Below are 23916 nucleotides of genomic sequence, written 5' to 3'. Positions count from 1 at the left end.
TGTAGTTTTCTGAACTTAGTGTTTGAGACTGATTATATATATTATATATATATTCTAGGTCTTCCTTCTTCCTGGTCGAATTCCACACTCTCCCCAGCGTCAGGCTAACACCATTGGATTTGTGGCAGAAAGGGATCGTAGACCTGAAGAACTGGACTGCCTCAGGTATCCAAAATTTCAAAAATGGTTCTAGAAAACATAGTTTGTAAGTAGTTTACCGTTAGAAGTGATGGACATGTTTTTTAGAGGTTGAAAGAAATATTATTATTTTTATAATATAAACAATTAGAATCCATATGCTGAATGTTATTTATAAGGTATTACGTAATATAATTTATCTAGGACGAGGCTCCGATTTATTATATTACGCACATTATGTATCACGATTTCAAATAATCAAAAATTTCAATTTGAATTTAGAAGTTTAATTTATTGTAGAGATGTATCAAATTGATGATATTTGACAACAAGGTTGAAACACGCCGTTTGTTTGTTTTATAACAATAACATATTTTAATGTACAAATAACAATACAATTTGTAATAAAGGTTATTACAAATAATGGTTTATATATAAGAATTTTACAAACTTGCAAACAATAGTGAGACTTCTGTTTGTTGTGGAACTGAATATTTTCTCGACGGTTCACGACGAGCGAATATTTGAATGTTGATATCGGTACACTTCACTTTACGGGTAAGGTATCTCTCGCTACTCGCATGCGAGTTTTACCGCTGAAGTTTTGCGATGTCGTCTTAGAAATTCTAACGTTCAAAATTAATTAACTGAAGTTGAACAGTTTGTAATGTTCGGAATCTATAAACGTTCCTGGTAAATACCTGTAGTTTTCCGTTTATTAAGCATTTATTACAATTATAGATTCCTAGTTTTATAGTATATTAACTTTAGCAGACCACCAATAGTATTTAACTGTCGCTTGGCGCATCGATTTATAAACTTTTAGGGCAGTGATTCCCAATTTGGGGTGTGAGATAATATTTCAGTTTTTTTTTGTTTATATTAAGGGTAGTGTCCTATATATTCAAAAATTATGTTCGATTTTGTTTCTTATCTTTCTTATTACAGATGTAGCTTTTTACCTTGTTACGGTAAACTATCGTTTCTACCGTCACCGGCGCAGACCGAAATCTTAACATAAACAAACAACACACGAAACGTAAACGTGACCTAAATACTCGGCACAACTAATTAGGTTACGTTCGTGAACGCCGTCTTAATGTGTCTATTATTTATTTATGTTATGTATTCACGACTCGAGAAACTTCCAGAAGTATTCAGAATTAATTGATGACGTCATGTAACGTATATTCGAGAATATTCTAGAAGGTTTCGTAGAGTATATAAACCCATGCGTATGCTATAGTAGTCAGAGCATTGTTGATTCTGTGTTCGTGCAAAAAAAAAACTTCATTATGTCAAAGAAAAGGAAATGGAATGATCATTATGTGAAGTTTGGTTTTACTTGCATCGGAACAACTGAGGATCTGCAAAAACCCCAGTGCATGATTTGTGACGCTGTCATTTCAAACGCAAATTTGAAGCCATCTAAGCTGCAGGACACTTCAACAACCGGCATGGTGGAACAGCTGTTGCAGACCATGATGTTGAATCGTTGAAAGGTAGAAGGGCCCGCTTTGATTCTCGAGCAACCCTTCCAAAATTAGATTTTATATCTGCTAACAAACCACTGCTGATGGCTTCATATCACGTGGCGTATAAAGCAGCCAAATCAAAGAAGCCCCATACAATTGCAGAAGAGGTGATAAAACCGTGTGCATTAGAAATGGCAACAATTGTTGTGGAAAAAGAAGCCTCAAACAAGCTTAAATTAGTACCGTTATCAAATAATGTTATTCAAAACCGAATTGGTGATTTGAGTTCGGATATTTTGACCAAGTTATCGCAGATATCAGGGCTAGTCCCTTGAAAATCTTTCTCCAATTGGACGAAACAACTGAGGTTGCAAATTGCAGTCAACTAATCGCACTAGTAAGGTATGCCTATGATGGTGCCATAATGGAAGATTTCCTATTCTGTGAAGATCTGAAAACAACCACAAAAGTGAAAGATGTCTTCCAGTGTGTGAAGGACTTCTTTGTGAAATATGATTTAGATATCCAAATTATTGGTTCTGTGTGTACCGACGATGTCCCTGCTATGCTAGGAAATAAATCAGGATCTTTTGCACTGATGAAACAAGAGGTTCCGCACTTGCAAGGTACTCACTGTTTTCTTCATCGACATGCTTTGGCATCAAAAACATAGCCTCCAAAGTTGAAAAAGGTCCTTGACACTTTTGTGAAGACCATCAACTGGATTAGGGGCTGCGCTCTGAACCACTGCCTCTTCAAGTCGCTTTGTGAAGATTTTGGAAGTGAGCATACAGTTTTGCTTTTCCACACAGAAGTCCGCTGACTGTCACGTGGGAGAGCTTTAATGCGCTTCTTTGAACTGCGAGAAGTCGAAACTTTTCTGAAGGAACGTGATTATGATCTGCCCGGAGAAATAGAATCACAAGAATTCAACCAAATGCTAGCCTATTTGAGTGATATTTTCACTCGTATGAATGACCTGAGTGTATCTCTTCAAGGGAAAAAACATAAACATATTGAAATGCTGCGAAAAGTTAAATGCTTTCAAAGAAAAGTTACATCTTTGGTGTCGACGAGTTAAAAGAGGGAATCTTCCAAATTTTCCATCACTCGAAGAAATGGTAGGTGAGGATGAGTCCCTAAATCCATGTGTGCTTGAAGAAATTGTGGATCATTTGGAAATAGTATCAAAGTCATTTGATGTATATTTTTCAGGAGAACTGGAAATTTCTGAAGAATGGATTATGAATTTGGATAATATGTCGGATGATGAAGAACTGAATGGAGATCTTATTGAACTGCACACAAATCGAGTTCTTGAAATGCAATTTGAAAGCAAAACTTTGGAACAGTATTGGCGTTCGGCAATGAACATGTTTCCAAGACTTTGTGAAAAAGCACTAAATGAGCTCATCCCATTCGCGACGACATACCTATGCGAGTTTGGTTTTAGTGCCCTTTTGTCAATCAAGACAAAATCTAGAAATCGCTTGGGTGCACAAACAGACTTGCGGATTACTATCAGCAACAAAGTGCTACGTTTTGAAAAACTCGTAAGAAATAAACAGAAACAAAAGAGTCATTAAATTTAAATTGGCTTATGAACATTTGAACAATTCAAAGAAATGTCATGCGTGGATGAAAATTTATTTTTTTTGTAGGACCTGTAGGGTTAATGCAACTTTTAGTTTGTTGTAATATTTTTTCTTTTCCAAATGTTTCGTTTTTGTTTATATATCACTAAAAACTAATTATAAAAATTTGTTTTCGCCACCTTCACCTTTATTCTTAAATAAATATTTACTGTCACTATCACTAAAAACTAATTATAAAAATTTGTTTTCGCCACCTTCACCTTTATTCTTAAATAAATATTTACTGTCACTATCACTAAAAACTAATTATAAAAATTTGTTTTCGCCACCTTCACCTTTATTCTTAAATAAATATTTACTGTCAGGGGGGCGAGAACATATTAAAATTGTTTGGGGGTGCGGCGCATAAAAAAGGTTTGGAACCACTGTTTTAGGGTGAGGTTTTAGATAGTTCGGTTGGCAACAGTATTCGAAGAAACGCTAGTACTTTTGTAAAACGTGTATATTGTTGGTTCTTACACTCGATAATATTCTATAAATTTAGAGAACAGGCGATACCTTCGCAATATGCATTTAACAATATAAGTTACATACATTTCTAAATATATATATATATATATATATATATATATTAGATTAAAACAAACATAGATATTAAAATAATTTTAAAACTGTTACAAAGGATAGTTATTTCTGGATTTAAACAACTAACATATATTTTTTTCAAAAGTCATACAAAATTAAACATCGCCATATTAATTATGTAAAACCTATTTCAGCGAGATATGCAAAGTAAATTTTGAACACAGTGAAATTAAATATCTCTGCTCCTATAAATTTTTTCTGACCAGTAATTCGAAACTATTATTGATGTGTAGTGAACCAAGAGCTGTTTCCTTTTATTGTCAAATTCCTTATGACAGCACGTCGTTGATTAAAGGCCACCGAGAGATTTTCATAGGTTCTGAAAAAGTACTAAGGGACTCTTCTCCCTCCCAAATAATTACGAAGAAAGATGTACGATATATTACATTTACGAGACTTTCTGCTATACATGTTACATACTTAGGGAACTGCATAATGGTAAGCGATTATTACAATCGCTAAACAAAATGGTATTTTTTTAGTGATAAAACGAATACTCGAAATTATAGTTTCTAAAGTATCACAGTTTACAATATTTTTTTGAAATACAAAAATGAGAAATCATATAATCTAAATGATTTAGAAAGGTGTATCTTTCTTCGTCAAGGACAAACTGGAAAAACAAGACAAAAAACACGTCTTTGATGGAAAAAGGTCTGGGCCCGGCATGGGCAGGTGGGTTAAGGCCTTTGACTCGTACTCTGAAGGTCGCAGGTTCGAATCTCCGTAACTCCAAACATGCTCACCCTTTCAGCTGTGGGGGCGTTATAAAGTTACGGTCAATCTTACTATTCGTTGGTAAAAGAGTAGCCCATGATATGACGGTGATGACTAGCTGCCTTCCCTCTAGTCTTACACTGCTAAATTAGGGACGGCTAGCGCAGATAGCCCTCGTGTAGCTTTGCGCGAAATTCAAAAAACAAACAAACAAAACAGGTCTACCTTTCATAATGGCCCGCAAAAATAGAGTTCCTTATCTTTCATAGATTTTTTGTTGAATTGTTTTTCCTTTGTTTTCTCGCGTAACATCATGTACGATATTTGTTTGCTCATTTACGATTACAATCTTCCATTGTGTTTATAATGCTATAGCTTACTAGCCTATTGCTTTGAAATTATCTTGCGATCGGATATATATTCATATTTTAAAGTTCTATAGCAGTAATCACAATCTATACTAATTTGCCAGGATTCAAGCTCAAAAATGCCACCATTCTTTAGATGTTATTATTATTGCCAGTGTGGTATCCTCAGATTTACTCATTTTCCTTTCGAGTAATCAGGTGGGAGCTGCAGAATAATAAAAGGTTTCTGTAGAATGTTTTACGGAGCAAAAAACCTGAATAATTTTAATCATGATGATGTGCGCGCATGTGAAACATAGAGACTGGACACGTATTTAACCTCGGTGAAACAGTCTTTAATCACAAACTCAGCTTAAAGATCAGTGTACTTTGTGTTGCTTTTACTGCGTAGCGCTTGGGGTGAGATTTTAATCTACATATCTGTCTCTTACATAATTGTCTTCTGTTGCAGATTAAGAAATATGGCATTATATACAGAAACAACAATGCTATTCTCCTTTAAGACCACGCGCTGCCTATGTAGCAGATTGTCACTCTTACTTTAAGCAAGATAATGTTTAGTCCCTAGGGTGTAGCTTCATTGACCAACTTTCAATATTAAGAACACTTGTGATATACATGTAAGTTAAAAAAAAAATATGTATTAATTAAATGGGCAGGATATACACGATGTATACCCCTGTAAAGTACAAGTTCAGCCAATGGCCTCTATTGCGAAGATCCCACTAATTTACGATTAGTCGCAAGAAAAAAAAACCTGAAATGATATACATAACAGCTCCTTTCATTCCTTGAAGAAGGCAGTTTCATGAAGTACAATGGTACGTGTTTAGCGGCTGCATTATATCAATAAACTGTACTGTATCTTGGGCATAATGCTTAAGAAACCAGTTATGGAAGAATAACAAGAAAATATATAATAAGATTAATTAGTTACTTGTTTTACTGTATGTGCGTTTAATTTAGTAACCACTTTATGGTAAAAAAAAATATTCTTAACCTGCTCGGAACGGTTAGTGTTGGATAGGTATGTTTTTGTTAAGCCAGTTGCTAGTATTGTAATTGGCTTTTGTAACAAACTGAGTGTATGTATGTAGCTGTATGTGTACCACATGTTGCATCAAGTACATGTACTTGTACAAGTTAATGTATATTATTTGAAAACTTTGCTTACTGTTTTATATAAAGTATCTTCAAACTATATATACATCTTTTATTCCATTTATTTAAATTACCTGTAAATTTAAACTAATATTTATGGTGACGTCATTAGTATTGTCGAAGGTTCTAATTTTCGTTCTATAATGTGTTCCGAATATTTTAATGTAAAACATATCCTTTGTTATAGTCCTAGTAATAAACATATTGTGAAGAATTGAGTAAAAACAAGACAACTGTACGTTTCACAAGTACGTTATCTATTTATGATAACGATTTCGGCAGTGAAAGAAAAGCATCATTAGGCCAAACCATTGCCATCAAAATATACTCTTCAAAAAAAGAAACGCAAAAGGCAAAATATGAGACAAATTGTTAACAAATTTATTCCGGGTAGTTCTGTATGACGTGTGAAACTTTGCACATTTACTGCTGAACATCCAAAGTCTGCAAAGGAGAAGTCCACGCTCACTAGGTGAAGTTTAACGTCACTCAACGTCAATAACGAGTATGCCCTCCGTGAGCATCAATAACTGCTTGGCATCTCCTGCCCCTGGAAGCGATGAGATGACGAATCACATCCTGAGGAATGGCTGTCCACTCAGCCTGCAAAGCTGCTGCAAGCTGAGGTAGAGTCTGCGGTTGAAATTGTCGCTGTCGCAGACGTCGGTCCAACTCGTCCGAAAGATGTTCGATGGGGTTTAAATCTGGTGATCTGGAGGGCCCGGGAAGAACGTTGATGTTGTGGTGTTTCAAGAAGACAGTGGTGATTCGGACTGTGTGAGGACGGGCGTTGTCATGTTGAAAAACGGCGTTGACGTTCACCATGACGGGTTGCACATGGTGCCTAAGAATCTCGTAGACGGTTGCGTACGGTCTGATTGGAAATCCTACGCAGCCCTGGTATGGTTAAGGCAGTAGACGTCGCAGTGGTGGTCCTATCCCGAAGGTGACGTAATCGGATGTTGCGATCTTGTGCGGGCGTGGTCACACGAGGTCTGCCAGATCGTGGACGGTTACGAGTTGATCCATGTTGTTGGTGACGATTTCATAGCCTTGTGATGGTGCTTGGGTGGACATTCACAGCTCTGGCAACATCTGATCGAGATTCGCCTGCTTCCAAGCGACCAATGGCGTTGTTGCGTTGTGCTTCAGTCAGTCTTGGTGTAACTGTATTGCGTGTCGGTGGTTTAACACTGAGCTATGGAAACCGAGAACCCGTCACTTTTATAGGGATTTTGCACATGTTGCATTTGCAGAACATGCAGATCTCTCAAACTAATTTATTGGACACGCATGTGTTTTGGCGAAAAATCCGATGTTTTCCTCCGTTTTCAAAGTGCACAACTTTTATTGTCATTTTGGTCTGACAATCAGTGCCTTAACACGTGTAACATCACATACTCTGAGCTTGTAACGTTATTACATATATTTCTCTTTAAAATAACAAAAATATCCCTTTGCGTTTCTTGTTTTGAAGAGTATATTATTTGTTTGTGAAACGTACAGTTGTCTTGTTTCTTCCCAGTACTGTAATTATGGAGTTTTACCAAGTGCCGACGGTTTTAAATATCGATTCCATATTATGAAGAATTTATTATTCTGTAATGCCTGTAAGATTGGACGAGATAAAAGAGTTAAGAGCTCTCACACTTCGTAGAAACGTTTTGATAGTTTGTACACAAGCTAAGAAGAATCCAAACTTTTAAAAATGTCTTTAATCCTTTTTTTTAACACACTGGTTATGTTGGTTTGAAACTCTGAAAAACTTCTGTATGTTTGTTATTTTAAGTACTTTTACATTATTCTAAAGTGTTCAATCGTTATAAAATGTCATATGACCCACGTCCAAAGAACTATGATTGCTATATATCGTAGGAAGCTCCAGTACTGTATATTTTACTGTACTGTCATACAGTAGGGTACTACAAAGTAATATGAATGTATTGACGTGTGTACAGAAAAGTATTTTTATACTACATATATCGTAAGATAAAGTTTAATACAATGTATTACGAATGTAGTATTTTGTTTTCCAACCCAATAAGCAATCTGTTTAATACAGATAATCTAATTCGTAAGTCTTCAGGATGTTCAACAAACCCACATCTACAGTTTTTGGATTATGAATCTGCTGCTTTTCGTTCTTTTTAAATACTTTCTTTCTCGATTATTTTTGTTCTTAAATTTTGAGAGTAAAATTAAGGAGCAAATCGAAAATCATACAACGTATAATAATGAAAAGAGACAATAGTGAAATACTTCAAAGCATAAGTTGCGGTTAGCTTTTTGTTTTATATGTATAGCACCGATGGCTATGGTACTCAACTTGTAATGTAAGGGTTGAAGGTTCGAATTTCGCCCTCGAACACGTTCGCCCTTTCAACTGTAGGTGCGTTATATACTGTCGGTCAATCATACTATTACTTGGTAAAAGGTCGAGCCTACGGGTCAGTGGCGGTAACTAGATACCTTCTGTATAGTCTATTACTTTAAAATTATGGTCGACTAACGCAGATAGTCCTCGAGTAAGTTTGTGTGCAATTACAAACAAACCAGCAAATCTTTAGTTTTTTATGCATAACTAACCATTGCTAGTGAAAGAGAGAGTCGTAAACAGTTTTAACTTTAATAAATGTATACACACTTCGTTTTAAGTGTTAAATTAATCCGTATGTTTAGTGAGAACCCAGAAAGAAACACTGTGTTAATATAATAGTGTTTTATTTGAGAAAGTGAGCTTGTCATCGTAGGTATTTCGTGGTTGATACTAAAGAAGTATTGTTTGAGCGTTGGTTCTACTGTGAAGATTTGGGACAGCAATTAACAACTATCGTTCAGGAATACTTTGAATCGCAGCAGTACAAAACTGGACTACCTATTCCTGGTAAGTGAAGGTATTCATGATTTACCGAAGAAAAATTATCAAACGAAGGTAAATATTTTAAGAAGGCCAGTGTATGACTGTTGCGCGAGTACACACTGCGTTCGAATATATCGTTAACTATATATAAATACTTGAATTCATTTTACTGCGTGATCTAATAAGTATTATTTACTAAAGATTATAAGTCTTTTTTTATTTCTCCTTGATACCAATTTGCATTCTCAATCGCAAAACTTACCTCTGTACTCCCAAACTTCATATATTATACTAGATAGTTAATTGAAACACACTTCTCAACTTTTTTTGAGGCCCGGCATGGCCAAGCGCGTAAGGCGCGCGACTCGTAATCCGAGAGTCGCGGGTTCGCGCCTGCGTCGCGCTAAACATGCTCGCCCTCCCAGCCGTGGGGGCGTTATAATGTGACGGTCAATCCCACTTTTCGTTGGTAAAAGAGTAGCCCAAGAGTTGGCGGTGGGTGGTGATGACTAGCTGCCTTCCCTCTAGTCTTACACTGCTAAATTAGGGACGGCTAGCACAGATAGCCCTTGAGTAGCTTTGTGCGAAATTCCAAAACAAACATCAACTTTTATTGTATGAGAGATGAAATGGGATAGTTTTGACTTCAACGTAAGTTACGAGTTTGAAGCTAGAATTTCAAAAAGTAACATCAAGTTTAATACATTTAAAAAAAAAAGACAGGAACTGACTTCAGCGTACAGAAGTTTCCTCGAAATATTTCTACAAACCAGTTTTGTATACTTGTACGTGTATACTTACATATTTAGAATGAAATATTCTTATTTTACTGCCTTGTGGTGTTGTATATGATAGTTCTAATTATTTGCAGACAGCTTACTGTATGGAATGCACCAGAAGTCTTTTGACACTTATCTGTTTTGATAATAGTGTAATACCTGACAGCGCTCGTTAGCCAGGGCGCTCAACTGCTAATCTGCGAGTCGCAGGTTCGAATTTTCTTCAGCGAACATTCTTGCCCTTGTAGCCGTAGGGTGTTGTAATGCTTCAGTCAATTACTACTATTAGTTGATAAAATAGTAGCCCAAGAGTCGGCGGTGGGAAATTGTTGCTTAATTGGGGGCCGACTACCACAGATAGCCCAAGAGACGATTTGCACGAAATTCAAAACAAATCAAACTTATCGAGAGTCTGTAAAAATAAAGATACAATGTTAACAAACGATAGTATGAGTAAGTTTCTGCTTTTATGATTTCTATATATATAACAGCTGACATTTTATATCTTTATAATGAGAGACCATTATACCATAACAAAATTTTGCTTTTTCTTGTTCCTGGGCAGAAAGTGTTATTTCCCAATTGTTCATGTCTAAAGTAAATGGAAAAGGCCCATCTTTCTCTTCTAAGTTTGTTTGGTGACCTGGGTAATGAAATTTTCAAACTTACCCATTTTCCAGGATATTTTAGGTAGATTCAGTGCTGAGTAGCTGATTACAGAATTTTTTAGAACTTTCCATAGTAATATCTACATATATACAGGGGCTCACCACTTCAGTTCTAGCTGCCTAAGTGAACATGTAGACCTATCTGATTTTATTAGAGATAGCATCGAGAAGATGCAAGCATTCTCCAGACACATTCTGCTGTGTACATGGCCAATTTATCAAGACAAGAGTGAAAAAGTACTCTTACAGCATCTGCCTTGAAGTATAATGAGTATGGCTGGAAGGTTGTTGGAGACTTCAAAATGGTGGCTTTCCTGATGGGTCTCCAAGGAGGCTTTACCAAGTTTCCCTGTTATCTTTGCCTTTGGGACAGCAGGAACACCACAGCGCACTACAACAGGAAGCAGTGGCCACAACGAAACGAGTTCTCTGTGGGAAGGCACAATGACAAATGTGAGCCACTAGTGGACCTCCAGAAGGTGTTGTTTCCACCACTGCACAAAAAATTGGGTCTTATGAAACAATTTGTCACAGCTCTTGATAAGGAGTCTGCAGCCTTCAAGTATCTTCCGAGACTTCTTCTCTAAGCTGTCTGAGGCAAAGGTCAAAGCTGGTGTCTTTATTGGACCACAAATAAAGATCCCGGAGTTCACAGAATTCCTCAAGAAGCTCAGTATGAAGGGGAAAAAGGTTAGGGCAGCTTTGTTGCAGTGGTTCGGGACATCTTGGGCAATCAAAAGTCGAAAATTATGTGGAACTGATTGAGGCTCTGGTGAGGAACTAAGGCAAAATGGGCTGCAGGATGTCCCTGAAAGTCCATATCCTTTACGCTCATCTTGATAAATTCAAGGAAAACATGGGAGCATACTCAGAGGAGCAAGGTGAGCACTTCCACCAAGATATACTGGACTTTGAATGTTGCTACCAAGGAGCGTATAATGAAAATATGATAGGAGACTATATACGTGAAAATGATTTACATTACAGTCTCAAATCTCTTAAAAACTACTCACTTCTAAACATTTTTGTATAACTTTTGTATAAATAATATAAATCTTGATTCATATTTGTTTTATTTATACTATGTAAATGAAAATGTGCAAATTTCCCCATTTTTACATAGAAAATAGGCTAGTTCCTAAATTTCATTATCCAGGTCACAAAAGCAAAGTTTGAAGGGAATAATGGCTATTTTCTGTTCTTTTTATAACATAAGCAATTAAGAAATAATGCATACATAAGGAACAAAATTTGTGTTACATTGTAAGAAACAACATGAATAATACTAAGTTTTAGAGACCACCATAGCATTCGAGTTAAGTGCATACAAAGTTAATTTGCTTCAAAATAAATCAAAAGCATTTAATTTTTTATTAGCAGATGTGAAGTACTTAAAGCTGTTTCACAAATAGAATTTGATGTAATAACAGTCATTGCCTTAAAGAATGTGAAGGAGTGATTTAAAAACAAGTTACTGCCACTATTGAGCCTGATAATTTTTTTTTTTTAATATTTTGCTTTTGCCAGAAATTGTCACAGAAAATTACAAACATAATTTTGAATTTTATAAAGTTTCAAATAAAATTCAGAATTTGGTGTTGGTATGGTTATTTGAGTACTAAATCATAGTTTCGTGACATCCAGCAACAACAAAATTAAATCACACAAATCCATTAATATTTAGAGATGATTGTTTATCTTTGTGACAAGACTTTTTGTCCTAGCTTATTACTTGACATTTAAGAACAACTCCGATAGGGTATAAGTTAAATAATAATAAAAAAAAAAAAACTCAAGTTATTTTATAAAGTGAGAATAAGAAGAAATAATTAATATGCATAGAAAGTTTTTCCATAAGCTTTGATCAAAGAAAGTTTTTTTGTTTGGTGAACTTTTCTAATATTTACTGTTCTTCAGGAACAATTACTGAAAATCCTCCATTCAAACCTGACAATCAACGAAGTCTTGAAGATCCATTTTCTTTGAGACAATGGATTGAAAATAACCTGGAAGAAATTAACAAAACTGGCTACAAACAACTCTTTGAAGGAAGGTTTGAAACGAAGGTTTGTTTAGTTTAAGAATATTGAATACAATTAAATAAAAAAAAAGAAAACTGTTCTTAAATGGAGAAAAGTTTGAAACAATCTGGTGATTTTGTATACGTTTATCAGTCTACCATGGATATACTGTTGCAATGTGCCTAATCGTTGGACTTGTTCTTTCGAGTCATTTTATAAAAATAAAACCTAATTTAGTCCACATAGCAATAACAAATTATGTTCCTGTTGCCACATTCACTTATGAAATATTGTGTGACGTTTATTATAACTGTAAGCTATCTGATGGTATCAAATGGTTACGTGAAAGGATAATTATTTTGCTTGCTTATTTTTAAGCAAAGCCATGTTGAGCTATCTGCTGTTTCTACCATGGGGAATCTAACCTCGGAGTTTAGCATTTCACGTGCTTAAACTTGTCACTCTTTCATCAGAGGCTTGAATGGGTAGTATGGAACAATATTGAAGTTACAAAATGTAATATAATATTTAAAACATCATCGTTTTAGCTTTTATTAAGTAGTCTTTATTAAGTAATCATTAATAATAGTGCTAAATTCAAATTTCCTAACAAGTTTGCATTCATTTAACAATAGTAAAAGATTTGTTAAGTGTTCCTGGTCCACTGTAGTTTTCTTACAGATTTATAAGTGCTAACTTACTGAAATGTCATTGAATCTCAACAACAGCCATTGGTAATATACAGAAAAGACGAAGAGCTATACACATTTCACTGAGGACTAGCTACAGCTTCTTGCTGTACATTTTGCTAAGCAAAACAAGTACCAGTAGTTTAGTATCATTGTGAAATGTAGACTTGAAGCTTTTCTTTTAAGTGCTACATTTTGCATACAAAGTTATTTCACAAGCCTGAACTAGAATTCTTGATGATGCTTTAATTTGGTGTTATGGATAATTTATAACTTAATCCAAAGTAGCATAAAAGACATTTATTTCAAACAAATATTTTGTTTTGGTTTTCAGTCACAATGTAAATGGTTGTTGTTGAGCTTTACTTCTGGGGAATCTGTTGCTTCATCAACAGATTTCTTCTCTTTCCTAAGATGTGTTTTTATGTGTGTTAGGCCATTTATCTTTTGGTTGCTCTAACTTTAAAACAAAAAAATGCAAAGAGAACTGATTTCATCTTAAGTGATAGCCCATGAGATTGTGTCATCTTGTTTCATTCAACAATATTTGAAAGAATTTTAAACCAGAAGTTAGGCAACACAAGACACAAAAATTTGTTATTCTTTCATAAATTTCATTTCTAAATGAATCCCACATGTGAAATTTCATGCTTCTAGAACACAATCCAATGCTTTCAAAATGTCTGGAAGGTGCATTGCAAAAGGACAAAATAGCAAAGAAAGTTTGAAAAGCTGGTAAAAAACATTTAATGGCATAAAAAGGCTAATGGCCCTTTAAATATTTGAAAACACAAGCAAGTTGGACAATATCACCATCACCAATGACATTGTCCAGCATTAGGGGTAAAGCCATGGAAAAAGTCTAAAATGTTGCTGTCATTCAAAGTTGATAGTAAAAATTGGGCAACTGTAACTGGCATGTCACAAAGGCCACACATTGGTGGATCATTCTCAGATAAAAGAAAATGATGGGTTAAAATCTGTCATCTGTTTGTAGCCTGGCCAAGACAACTTCCTCCTTCTGATCATTTTGGAAACCAGGCCAAAGAGCAACAGAATGTTTGATCTGGAAAAGCTTATCATGATGCTCACTTCAAGGTGACCCATTTCAGTCAGCTATGCCTGGATATGAAGGCCAAAAGTAAGAATGGCGTACTGTCTATTCCAAATGAGCATAGACCAATGATAAGGGAAAACGCAACCCTAGGTGAGATGCTATAGTAAGGATCGCAGTTTTGAAGTATACTGTAAAGAAAGTTGCAAGCAGTGGAGATGAAGAGGTTTGTGAGACTCGGTGTACAAAATCTGTACTAGAGAAGTGCAGAAAGCCTTCATGTATAGCTGAAACCCCAAGTGATTAATGGGGTCCAACATCTTAAATGGCAAGGTCCTGGTAAAGCTATAGACCAGAGACTCATAGTTTAGTTTGGATTGAATAGAGGGGCACAATATATTTTGAGTGGAGGATGAGAGGTCACAGAGGATGTTCATTGCCTTTGTAGACTTGATATGAAGGTAAGTTTATGATCAAAGATGAGCCTCAAAATCTTTGCCTCAGGAACCATGGAAAGAACAATATCACTCATACGGAACTTGGGATCGGGTCAATACCCTGTTGGTGGGGGGGAAAAAACACATGCAAATGATTTTGGAGAAAGAAAAGGTAACTGTTTGCAGTGGTCCACTTCAGTAATCAATTTAGGCAGTCTGAAGCTACCACTTGTGAAACCTCATGTTCGATGACCAACACGAGATGTGAACGTTATGATGTGAACATCAAAATAGTAACGCTTATGAGTAAAGATAGGGTGCACTGCAGAAACGTCTTGTTTGGAGAAACCACCAAGGAGTCTCTGACTTGGGAATGTTCTCAACAATAATTCATTTTGAGGAATTCAAAGGGTATTTTCCAAATGTTCTTTGAATTCAGGAGTTTTGTGTGTTGTAGTGTGTATGTTCCATTAATATATCGCCAGAGTGCAGAAAGTCATGGGTTCCTTTGAAAAAAAAAAAAGACATTCGTTCTAAGGATTTCTCATATAATGAATGAAGGATGAGAAATCAAGGTATGGAATCCAACTGTAATGATGACTGTGCAACAAAGTCATTCTTTATGTGGCCATTTACCAGTTAGCTGTTTTTTAAACAATTTTTTACTTTTTCAAGGATTGGAGAATCCATTTTGAATAGAGAAAGATTCCGTGCCCATGACCTCACTCACCACAAAACTCTCCGAGGGGAGCACTACAATTCCAAACAAGGACACTGGAGCAATGGCAGGGTTTCTTGAGTACTATACTCAAACATCAGCATCAGATAAAACGTCTACAACACCTGTTTAGAACATTCAACACTTCCTGTTGGTCTAGGATCAATTAAATAATAGCTATTTATTTCTGGGGGTGACCCCAAAGCTGCCCATCTACAGGAACACGAGGCCAAAGTGACATGCCAGAGTTGGGCACCTCAACCACCAGGATCCTCTTCTCTTCTTCATGGATTGCCATTCTTTGGAAGGGTCCTCTTTGATATGCACAAGAATCAAACTCAAGGGGCCAAATGTTTTAGATCATGATGTTATACTGTTCTAGAAATCAAGAGTTTCCCCAAAAATTATAATTACAGGATCACCAATCTTATTATTCTCACTTTAAAATGTTGAGCTTCTAAATGTAAAATTTTAGGTAATATCCAATAGCCTATGACAAAATGCTTTCCATTTGTCATCTTCACTTAGTCTGTCTTGAATTCCCATTATCTATTTTGTGACCTAATGGTGACTGTTCTAATCTCTTCCATTAGCAGGTATTATGATTTATGCTTTTTCCATGCTCAAAACGTTTGTTATATAACTTGTTCCATTTCTTTGTAAGTGATAATTGATATGCAATTTTTGACTGAAATAAAATGCAACAAAGGTAAAAAAGTTGGTGGCACTAAATAAATCAATCACGAGGATGTTTTTCTTTGTTTGATGGTTTAGAGTACAACATTCTTGATGACTATAATTATCCACATTTCTTAAATTGATTTCACAGTATGTAGCATTTTTTCATGCCTTAATATAGTAAATAAAACTGTTTTTGACACACCAAATTTGTAATGTGTTTAGGCCATAGTTGCCCCTTTCAGTGGCACAGTGGTATGTCTGTGGACTTACAATGCCAGAAACAGGGTTTCGATTTTCGTGGTGGATTGATAGTCCATTGTTTAGCTATATGCTTAACTACAAAAGAACAACAAAATAAACAAGACTATAGTCCAGGATCTTTTAAGTGCTGTGCCTTTCTATGTGTTTCTTTAATATCCTCTGTGCAGATAATCTGTTTCTGGTGATGATAACTCTGTTATTATAGTAGATCACGATGCTGGAACCGAAAGTACACTCTGGATGCTGCTTCTTTGGAACAAGTATGATTGAATTAATCCTTATCTACACAATGTGAGGTTTATATTTGAAGACCCTCTCTTCAATGGCCTCATCTTTGTGGGGGACTAATGGGCATCTTGTAGCTAATGCTTTTCATTTTTCTTCATTGTACACCCTCATTTGTATTTATGTGCAGACATTTTCAAATATTATTAACAATGGTATTCAAGTAGTGGTCACATCAGTCAAATTTTACATTCTGAACTTGTTATTTGGACATTGTCTTAGACACTGATATCTGCAAAAAAGAAAGCTGTATCTTAGAATCATGACTATCCTTGGTGATTAATGAATTAAGTCATTTATTTTGAAAGAAACAAAACAATGTATGGAAAAATATTTAGTCAACATTTACTTTAAGTTCTTGCTTCTTTTAACTGGCTGATTCATATTTAAGGAGTTTCAACTAACTATTTCATGTTTAACAGATTTAGTAATTTAAGTTGTTGCTTTATAACTTGCTATATCAAATTTAGTGTATTCCTGTGATGGAAATTCTTTCTTTTGTTTTTAACTGCTTAATTCATGATTAATAGATCTCGGTGATTAAAGTTCTCGCTTCTTTTGACCATTTCCATACCTGTCACAAGTTAAAGGCAATGTGATTGCATTTGCTGACCCACATTCACAGTTTTATTTAATGAATTTGTCATTAAGTTTCATATCAAATTTCAGATTATAATTCAAATTTCCACATTATAAGTTATTTAATTTCTTTGTTTAATTGTATTTTTAATTCACCTTTAAATTTAGATGTTTGTGTCATGTGTCATGTTGAATGCAGTACTGTACGAATTAAGAACTGAAATTACTGATATTTTAAAGCGGGAATATAAAAGAAGAACTTTTTTTTTTCCCCATTTGTTGAGATATTTCTCATGTACTGAATCAAAAGTGTGACCCTGCTCGCCTCTTTTCAGTTTTGAAAACAGTCCCTTATACATTTACTTTTAAATATGACATGTTAATAACCAGTGAAAAGCTCAAAATGTCCCCTAAATGGTTTTGTCAGCCATTTTCAAATATAAGAACATCATCTGTTTCTTTGGAGACAACATGCTGGTAAGCTGAGTCTTTAGCCTTTTTGAAATTTGATATTTTTATAGACTCAAATACACCTTAGTTACTAAACTCGGTAAATTATAATAGAATTCCTTTATGATTTTTGGTTATTTAATACTATATATGAAACCTAAAAAGTAATTTCGTTTAATATCCTCCACAAGCGAAATTTTGTAAGATTTAGCCACCTATGTGAAGAAGCAACCAAATGCAAAGGTGGGAAAAGAATATAATTGTTTGCTTTACTGAGATACTTACTGTTTTGTGTTCTAAGAAAAATAAGTTTAAAACTTTGCTGGAATTGTAATAATGTACGTACATATTTAATATATTATAACTGAAATGCACCTGTACTTTCCAATATAGCTGTCCACTAATCCATAGCCAAGACAGTTTGTTTTGAAAAGGTCAGTTTTACATTCTTGTATGTGTGCCGCATCTTTGTAACTTCTGTGATGTTAACCAGCAATGAATGAAACATCAATGTAAATGAATGAATGGGTTATAATATATGATCATTCCAGAAAAGTAAAAACATAATGTATATTTGTTTCTTTTTTGCAGTTATGAGATTGGTCAAATCTATTGAACACATACAGAAATTCGAATTCTAACGTGAAAATAATTAGTTACCTGAAGGTTATGAATAATTCGCATGTGAGATTTGAAAATTTTGTGATACATAAAAATATTTTTAATCGTGAAATTAAAATTACTCTGCATGTTGAATAGTCAACATTCTGAGAGGAAAAGTTACGAGAAAATCTTTAAAAAAATCTTGGCACTTAATTCAAAATCCTGATATTTTGTCTACAAAAGTCTTGTAATGTTTACCAATAACTTGCAATAGTTTGTACATTATGATAATAATTATACTATTATTTTTGATAGTTATGAGCTGGGTGATTTTATTCAATCCAGAATGAAGGAATTAACTGATTATTACATGTTTAACAGGCCTTCATCATTGGACTAGGGCAGCAGACCAGAAGCTTCTCACATGCAGAGACTTTTCTGTGGCAATGGGTAAGTTACTAGAAAACGTTTCAAACTACCATACCTGCTTAATTGTTATTTAAAGTTTTCAAGCAAAGAGTTGACAATATATAATTTCTTTAAGTATATTAGATTTTTTTAAATACTGAAATCTTAGTTGGTATAATAACGGCTTGTTTGTCTTGAATTTTGCAAAAAGTTATTCAAGAGTTATCTATGCTAACTGTTTTTAATATACAAGTGATAAACTAGAGGAAAGGCAGTTAATCAATATAATTCACTGCCAGTAGCTTTGGGACATTTGCATGGCAGATTTTTTAATGCTAATATAACACCTGACAACAGAAATTGTGTGCTGCTGGAGAGTGCATTGCTAGATGTCATGTGATATAGTTTGTGTGTTACTCTCTAGAGGATGTATTGCCAGTTATATATTTCTAGGAGAGGGTGACATAATAATACGAGATAGATGGACCATTGATAGAAACCACATTATAATTCCCCAAAGTGGCATCAGAGGCATGTGGCTATACTAAGTGTGCAAATAGTTTGCAAGTGAATCACAAGATGGGGGTGTAGATCAATGTGTCTGAGCTTCAAAGAAACAATCAGTGTTAAATTTAACATTTTATCTAATTTAAATAATTTTCTGTCTGCAATTATCAGTACTGAAATGTTTTTACCACAATTAGTTTTGCTTATGTATTTAATTGCAAGGGTGGATGATGTTTATATAGGCAAATGATGCTACAAAGGACAATGTCACTATAGTTCATAGGATGATTGATTAAAATCAGTAGCATTTTACCATATTTGCACAGCATAGTTTTTACAAATATTCATGCTGCAAGGGACAGAATGTTTCTAATAATATCTCTAATTATTATGCAATAATTTAACATTACAATCTTGCTTTTAAACTTTATACATATGTTTCACTAGTTTGGCTTTATAAGATTAAATATTCGAACTCTATTCCTCTATCCATATAACTATGATTTTATTGTGTATAACAATAAATGAGTTCTTGACAAAATATTGCCTCTTATACATATTGACAGTTACTTTATAGTTTTCATTTACACATTGCATTTAGTTTACAGAAGTTGATATTGTTTATGTACGAAAAAAGTGTTACCAAAGTTCTATAGACAGATGAATTGAGATGTTACTAAGGTTTGATAGGTGGACAGTATTACTATAGAAGGATGCTGTTACCAGGCATATTGCATGTTTTATGAACATACTTGGTGTTACTAATAATAGTACTGCTAAGACAGATGGTGTTTCTATGAATAGGATGATGAACTCATTGTAGGGTGTCTCAACATATTGTCATCAATATTGTACTCTAGATTTAATTGTATGTTCTAAAATAAGTTAAAAGTAAAACAGTTGTTTTAATGAGACAACTATTATAGCAAAGTGTATCATGTATGCCAATTTTTATCACACATTCAATCTTAATTTATCCCTTATTGGAATCTGGCAAAATTTATAGAATAGTCAATAATTTACTTTACGTACTTTTACAATCACACGTTTTGAAATTATTTAATCACAACTCATGTTTTGTTTTTAAAAATACTGAATTAAACAGTTACATTATTTTCTGATTGTGTTTTTTCATGATATAATACACATTTAATGTACTGTAGTATAGTTTTGTTTCTGTGTCTAATTTGCATAACATACATTTTTAGTTACCATGAAAAGGATGCTTATACATTTTTAAATTATATACAGTACAATAATTGTTTAACTTTTATAAATTGAATTGTTCTTCTAAAGTTTAAAATATCTATGTAAATATTACATTTAACTGTGGTTTTCTTACCTTTCTATTGGTAATTTCATATAATACTGTCTAAGAGTTCCAACTCAAATGGTTGTGATAAATTCTGATCGTTAAACAATACTTAGTGGTATAATATTAGGTCAATAGTGTTGTAATTAAATGTCTGCAGTTAGGAGATTTAGTAACGCACACACAAGATAATATGCAATTGTTTATGTCAGCTGTATGATGTTTACCTTACAACAAAATCAGTTTGGATAGACTAGCCTCTGTTTAAGTAGACATATCATCTGAACTTTTTTCTTCATTACTTACACTTATTTATACATACTGCACCTTTAAATGATACTTTTTATCATGATTTTTGAAAATTAGGTTTCTTACATTAGATTTTTCAGTCACATTTTGTTATATTTAAATATTAACAAACTTTTAATCCCAATTTACATTAAATAAATTGTTCATAGAGAATTATCTTTTGATGTTTCAGACCAAGAAAATTAAATATTTCATATTTTCACCACATAGAGTTTAAAACTGTCATGTTAATTAACATTTCTAACAAGTATGGTTGAACATCTAACAGATATCTACCATTTATTTTCATCAGTATCATTGACTTTAGGTATTCTGCCTCTTCATTACTTATTTTCAAATTTATCTGTCTTGGGCTCACAATCTAGAATGTATTTGACAGTTTTTTTGGAAGTATTTTAAGTGTTAAGCAGTTTGCTGGAAAATCCAACCAGCATCAGGTAAAACATTTATGTGAACTTTTTGCTTTGCTGACACATCTTTATGCTCTTGGAGCAGTGGCATGAAAACTAAACTTGGTATGTAAGAGTTAAATGCTGTTTATTGTCAAGGTTTATTTGTAGAGTGCTATTAAATTGATTTCTTCTTGCATATACCAATATCTATGCTAGCTTGTTGCTACCTTCTTTGTACATAGTATGACATTGTATGGGGTACTATTATAGTTATTTCAGACCCTAAAGTTGATCAGTATCTTTATTGAAACAGAATTCGAAAAGGGTAATCCTGAAGAATAAGTATTCTCACCTTTGTTCATTCAATTGTCAACAAGGATCAGTGAAACATTATCATAATGTAAAATTTACATTATGTAATGGCAATGAAGAATTAGCTCCCTAAAATGGAAAGAATGACAAAATATTATATTTTTATAACATTTCTGTCCAATACTGTATATGTCTAACATAACCTTTTATGATAAACTTGAAATACAAGACAAATGCACATTTAGGAAAGTTGCTGAAACATAGATGGAACAAATGTTTTAAATTGTGGTTCATATTATTAAAATACAAGAATTATTCACTATCATTCATGTGTGAAATTTTATACTGGTGAACTATTTAATTTGTAATAATCTTCCTGAACTGGTTTTGAAGTTTGAAAAGATACAGAACTAGAAATTCTGACTTGTCAACAGATACTTAAACTAATACATGTTTGAAAGTGTCATGACTTTAGTACAGTATATTATCATATACTTTTGATATTATATCAAACTGGTAATACATATTCACCAGTTTTAAGAGGGGAACTGACTGTTTGACCTGGTATGTTTTTTCTTGCTCTTTGTATTTCCTAACAAAGTTTATCAAGACCATTTGATTGAGATTTCTTAGACAGTATTAGTGTGAGTTAGAAACCTGTTTGGGATAATCATTGTAGACTATTTTTTAATGCATAAATAAACTTCATTTATAAATTATGCTCTAAAACCACACAAGTTTGTGTATAAAATTCTAAACAAGCTGTAGACAAATATTTTGAAAAAACCCCACAGAAAGATGATAATACTACAGTTAAACATAACTATTTAAGTAATTCCTTTAAACTTTTGTGAAACAAATCAACAAAGAATATATTTTATCCATAAAGCCAAAGTAGTGAAACTTGTATATAAAGTTTAACAGTAAATGGTATGTTCAGTTATTGGATACTTAGAGATGTTTTCATGACAAATATTTGTAAAAGATAATACTAGGCAAATAAGGTAAAATACTATTGATTTAATTGATTATTCTATGAACTATTGTAACATTGTCCTTATTAGTATCATATATCTGTAGAACCTTGAAGTTCAGGCACATTTATCTACACCATCCTCTCATGGTTCACTTGCAAATGATCTGCACACTTAGTATAGCCATATCCTTTCTGTTGCCTCTTTGGGGAATTTATAATATGGTCTCTATCAATGCTGTCTCTGAGTTACACTCATAATATTATATTACCCTTCCCTAACAATATACTCCTGCTAACTTATCCTCTGGAGAGTAACATGCAAACTGTCTCATGACATTTCCTAGCAACTCTGGTAGCAGAGAATGACTAATGGATTGATCTTCACTTGTAAGAGTCCTTACATCTGAAAGTGCAGACTAGTTTGGGGATGGGATTAAATTTCTTGATCTTTAGATTGAAAGTCAAGTGCCCCAACCACCAGGCCATGTTAATAACTTTTATTTTCATTAACATGTGTAAAGAAAATAGGACAAATTCAAGGAAAAGCAATTAATGACTGGCTTTTCTCTAGTTTATTGGTTACAAATTTAGACAAGCTAGCACATCACCCACTGCTAAGTGTTAACTCTTTGGCTACTCTAAGTGACTAGTGGGATTATTATGTCACTTTTATAACCCATGTTCAGTGACAACAGTTTCTGAACAATGGACCCTCGAATTCACAGTTAAATATGCTAACCACTATGCCCAGATATATTGTTCATCTGACTTCTTTGTTAAATGACATATTTTACTGTATCACTATTTACACTATTTACCAGGCTGGAATAGCACAAGTCGAGGTAGATAATCATGTTTATGAACTGAAAGAAGACCACTCAATATTGATTCCAATTGGAAAAACGTAAGCCTTTATTTGTTCCTTGCTGAAATAATAATAATAAAAAAAAAAAGTGTTTGATTTCATTAGCTTCCTGTAAATGAATGTAAGAATTGAATGTGTTTTAAAATAATGTATGTGTATTACAAAAGCATTTCACCCCTGGTATTTTAAGGAGAACTGAAAAATGTTACAGTAGTGATTTAATAACTTCCAACCAAAAACCATATCTACTTAAAGCAAAATCATTCACATGATAATCATTTTTTTTACCTTGTTACTTGTAAAGATTAGAATGTATTGTTTCATCACCTTGGTACCCTCACTATTAGTAATATTTTATGAAACTCCAATAAATTTAATTTAACCACATATACATATTTCATGAAAATTAACTGGCTAAATATTTAGTTTGTTTAAAGAAACCTTTTTAATTAAATAACTTGGTAAGCTCTCTAAAACTATGAATATAATACTTGCCATCTCATGCTTAATCAAATTAAATTGATAACATTATCTACATGCGAGACCTTTGAATGGAATAGTATGAGAAATTTATATTAAATGTAAAGGAATTGATAATTCATAAATTACAGAAATCTCAGTTGAACTATAGTTCTTATAAGTAATTGTAAA

The 23916-nt window shown here is 33.7% G+C and overlaps 1 protein-coding gene across 2 annotated transcripts in view; it reads left to right on the top strand.

Annotated features, from left to right (window-relative positions):
- The window catches only part of LOC143244616 (3-hydroxyanthranilate 3,4-dioxygenase-like), a 30234-nt gene that overhangs the window by 5828 nt on the left and 490 nt on the right, over nucleotides 1-23916 (top strand). For both annotated transcript variants that reach the window (XM_076489611.1, XM_076489613.1), the window contains exons 4-8: nucleotides 59-165; nucleotides 8850-8983; nucleotides 12324-12472; nucleotides 18566-18634; nucleotides 23222-23304. In XM_076489611.1, coding sequence (XP_076345726.1) covers nucleotides 59-165; nucleotides 8850-8983; nucleotides 12324-12472; nucleotides 18566-18634; nucleotides 23222-23304 — 542 coding nt within the window. The remainder of the gene's footprint in view (nucleotides 1-58; nucleotides 166-8849; nucleotides 8984-12323; nucleotides 12473-18565; nucleotides 18635-23221; nucleotides 23305-23916) is intronic.

The sequence above is a fragment of the Tachypleus tridentatus genome, chromosome 2 (assembly GCF_004210375.1).
Source record: "Tachypleus tridentatus isolate NWPU-2018 chromosome 2, ASM421037v1, whole genome shotgun sequence".
Lineage (NCBI taxonomy): Eukaryota > Metazoa > Arthropoda > Merostomata > Xiphosura > Limulidae > Tachypleus > Tachypleus tridentatus.
This window is presented reverse-complemented; position numbering and strand designations above follow the sequence as displayed.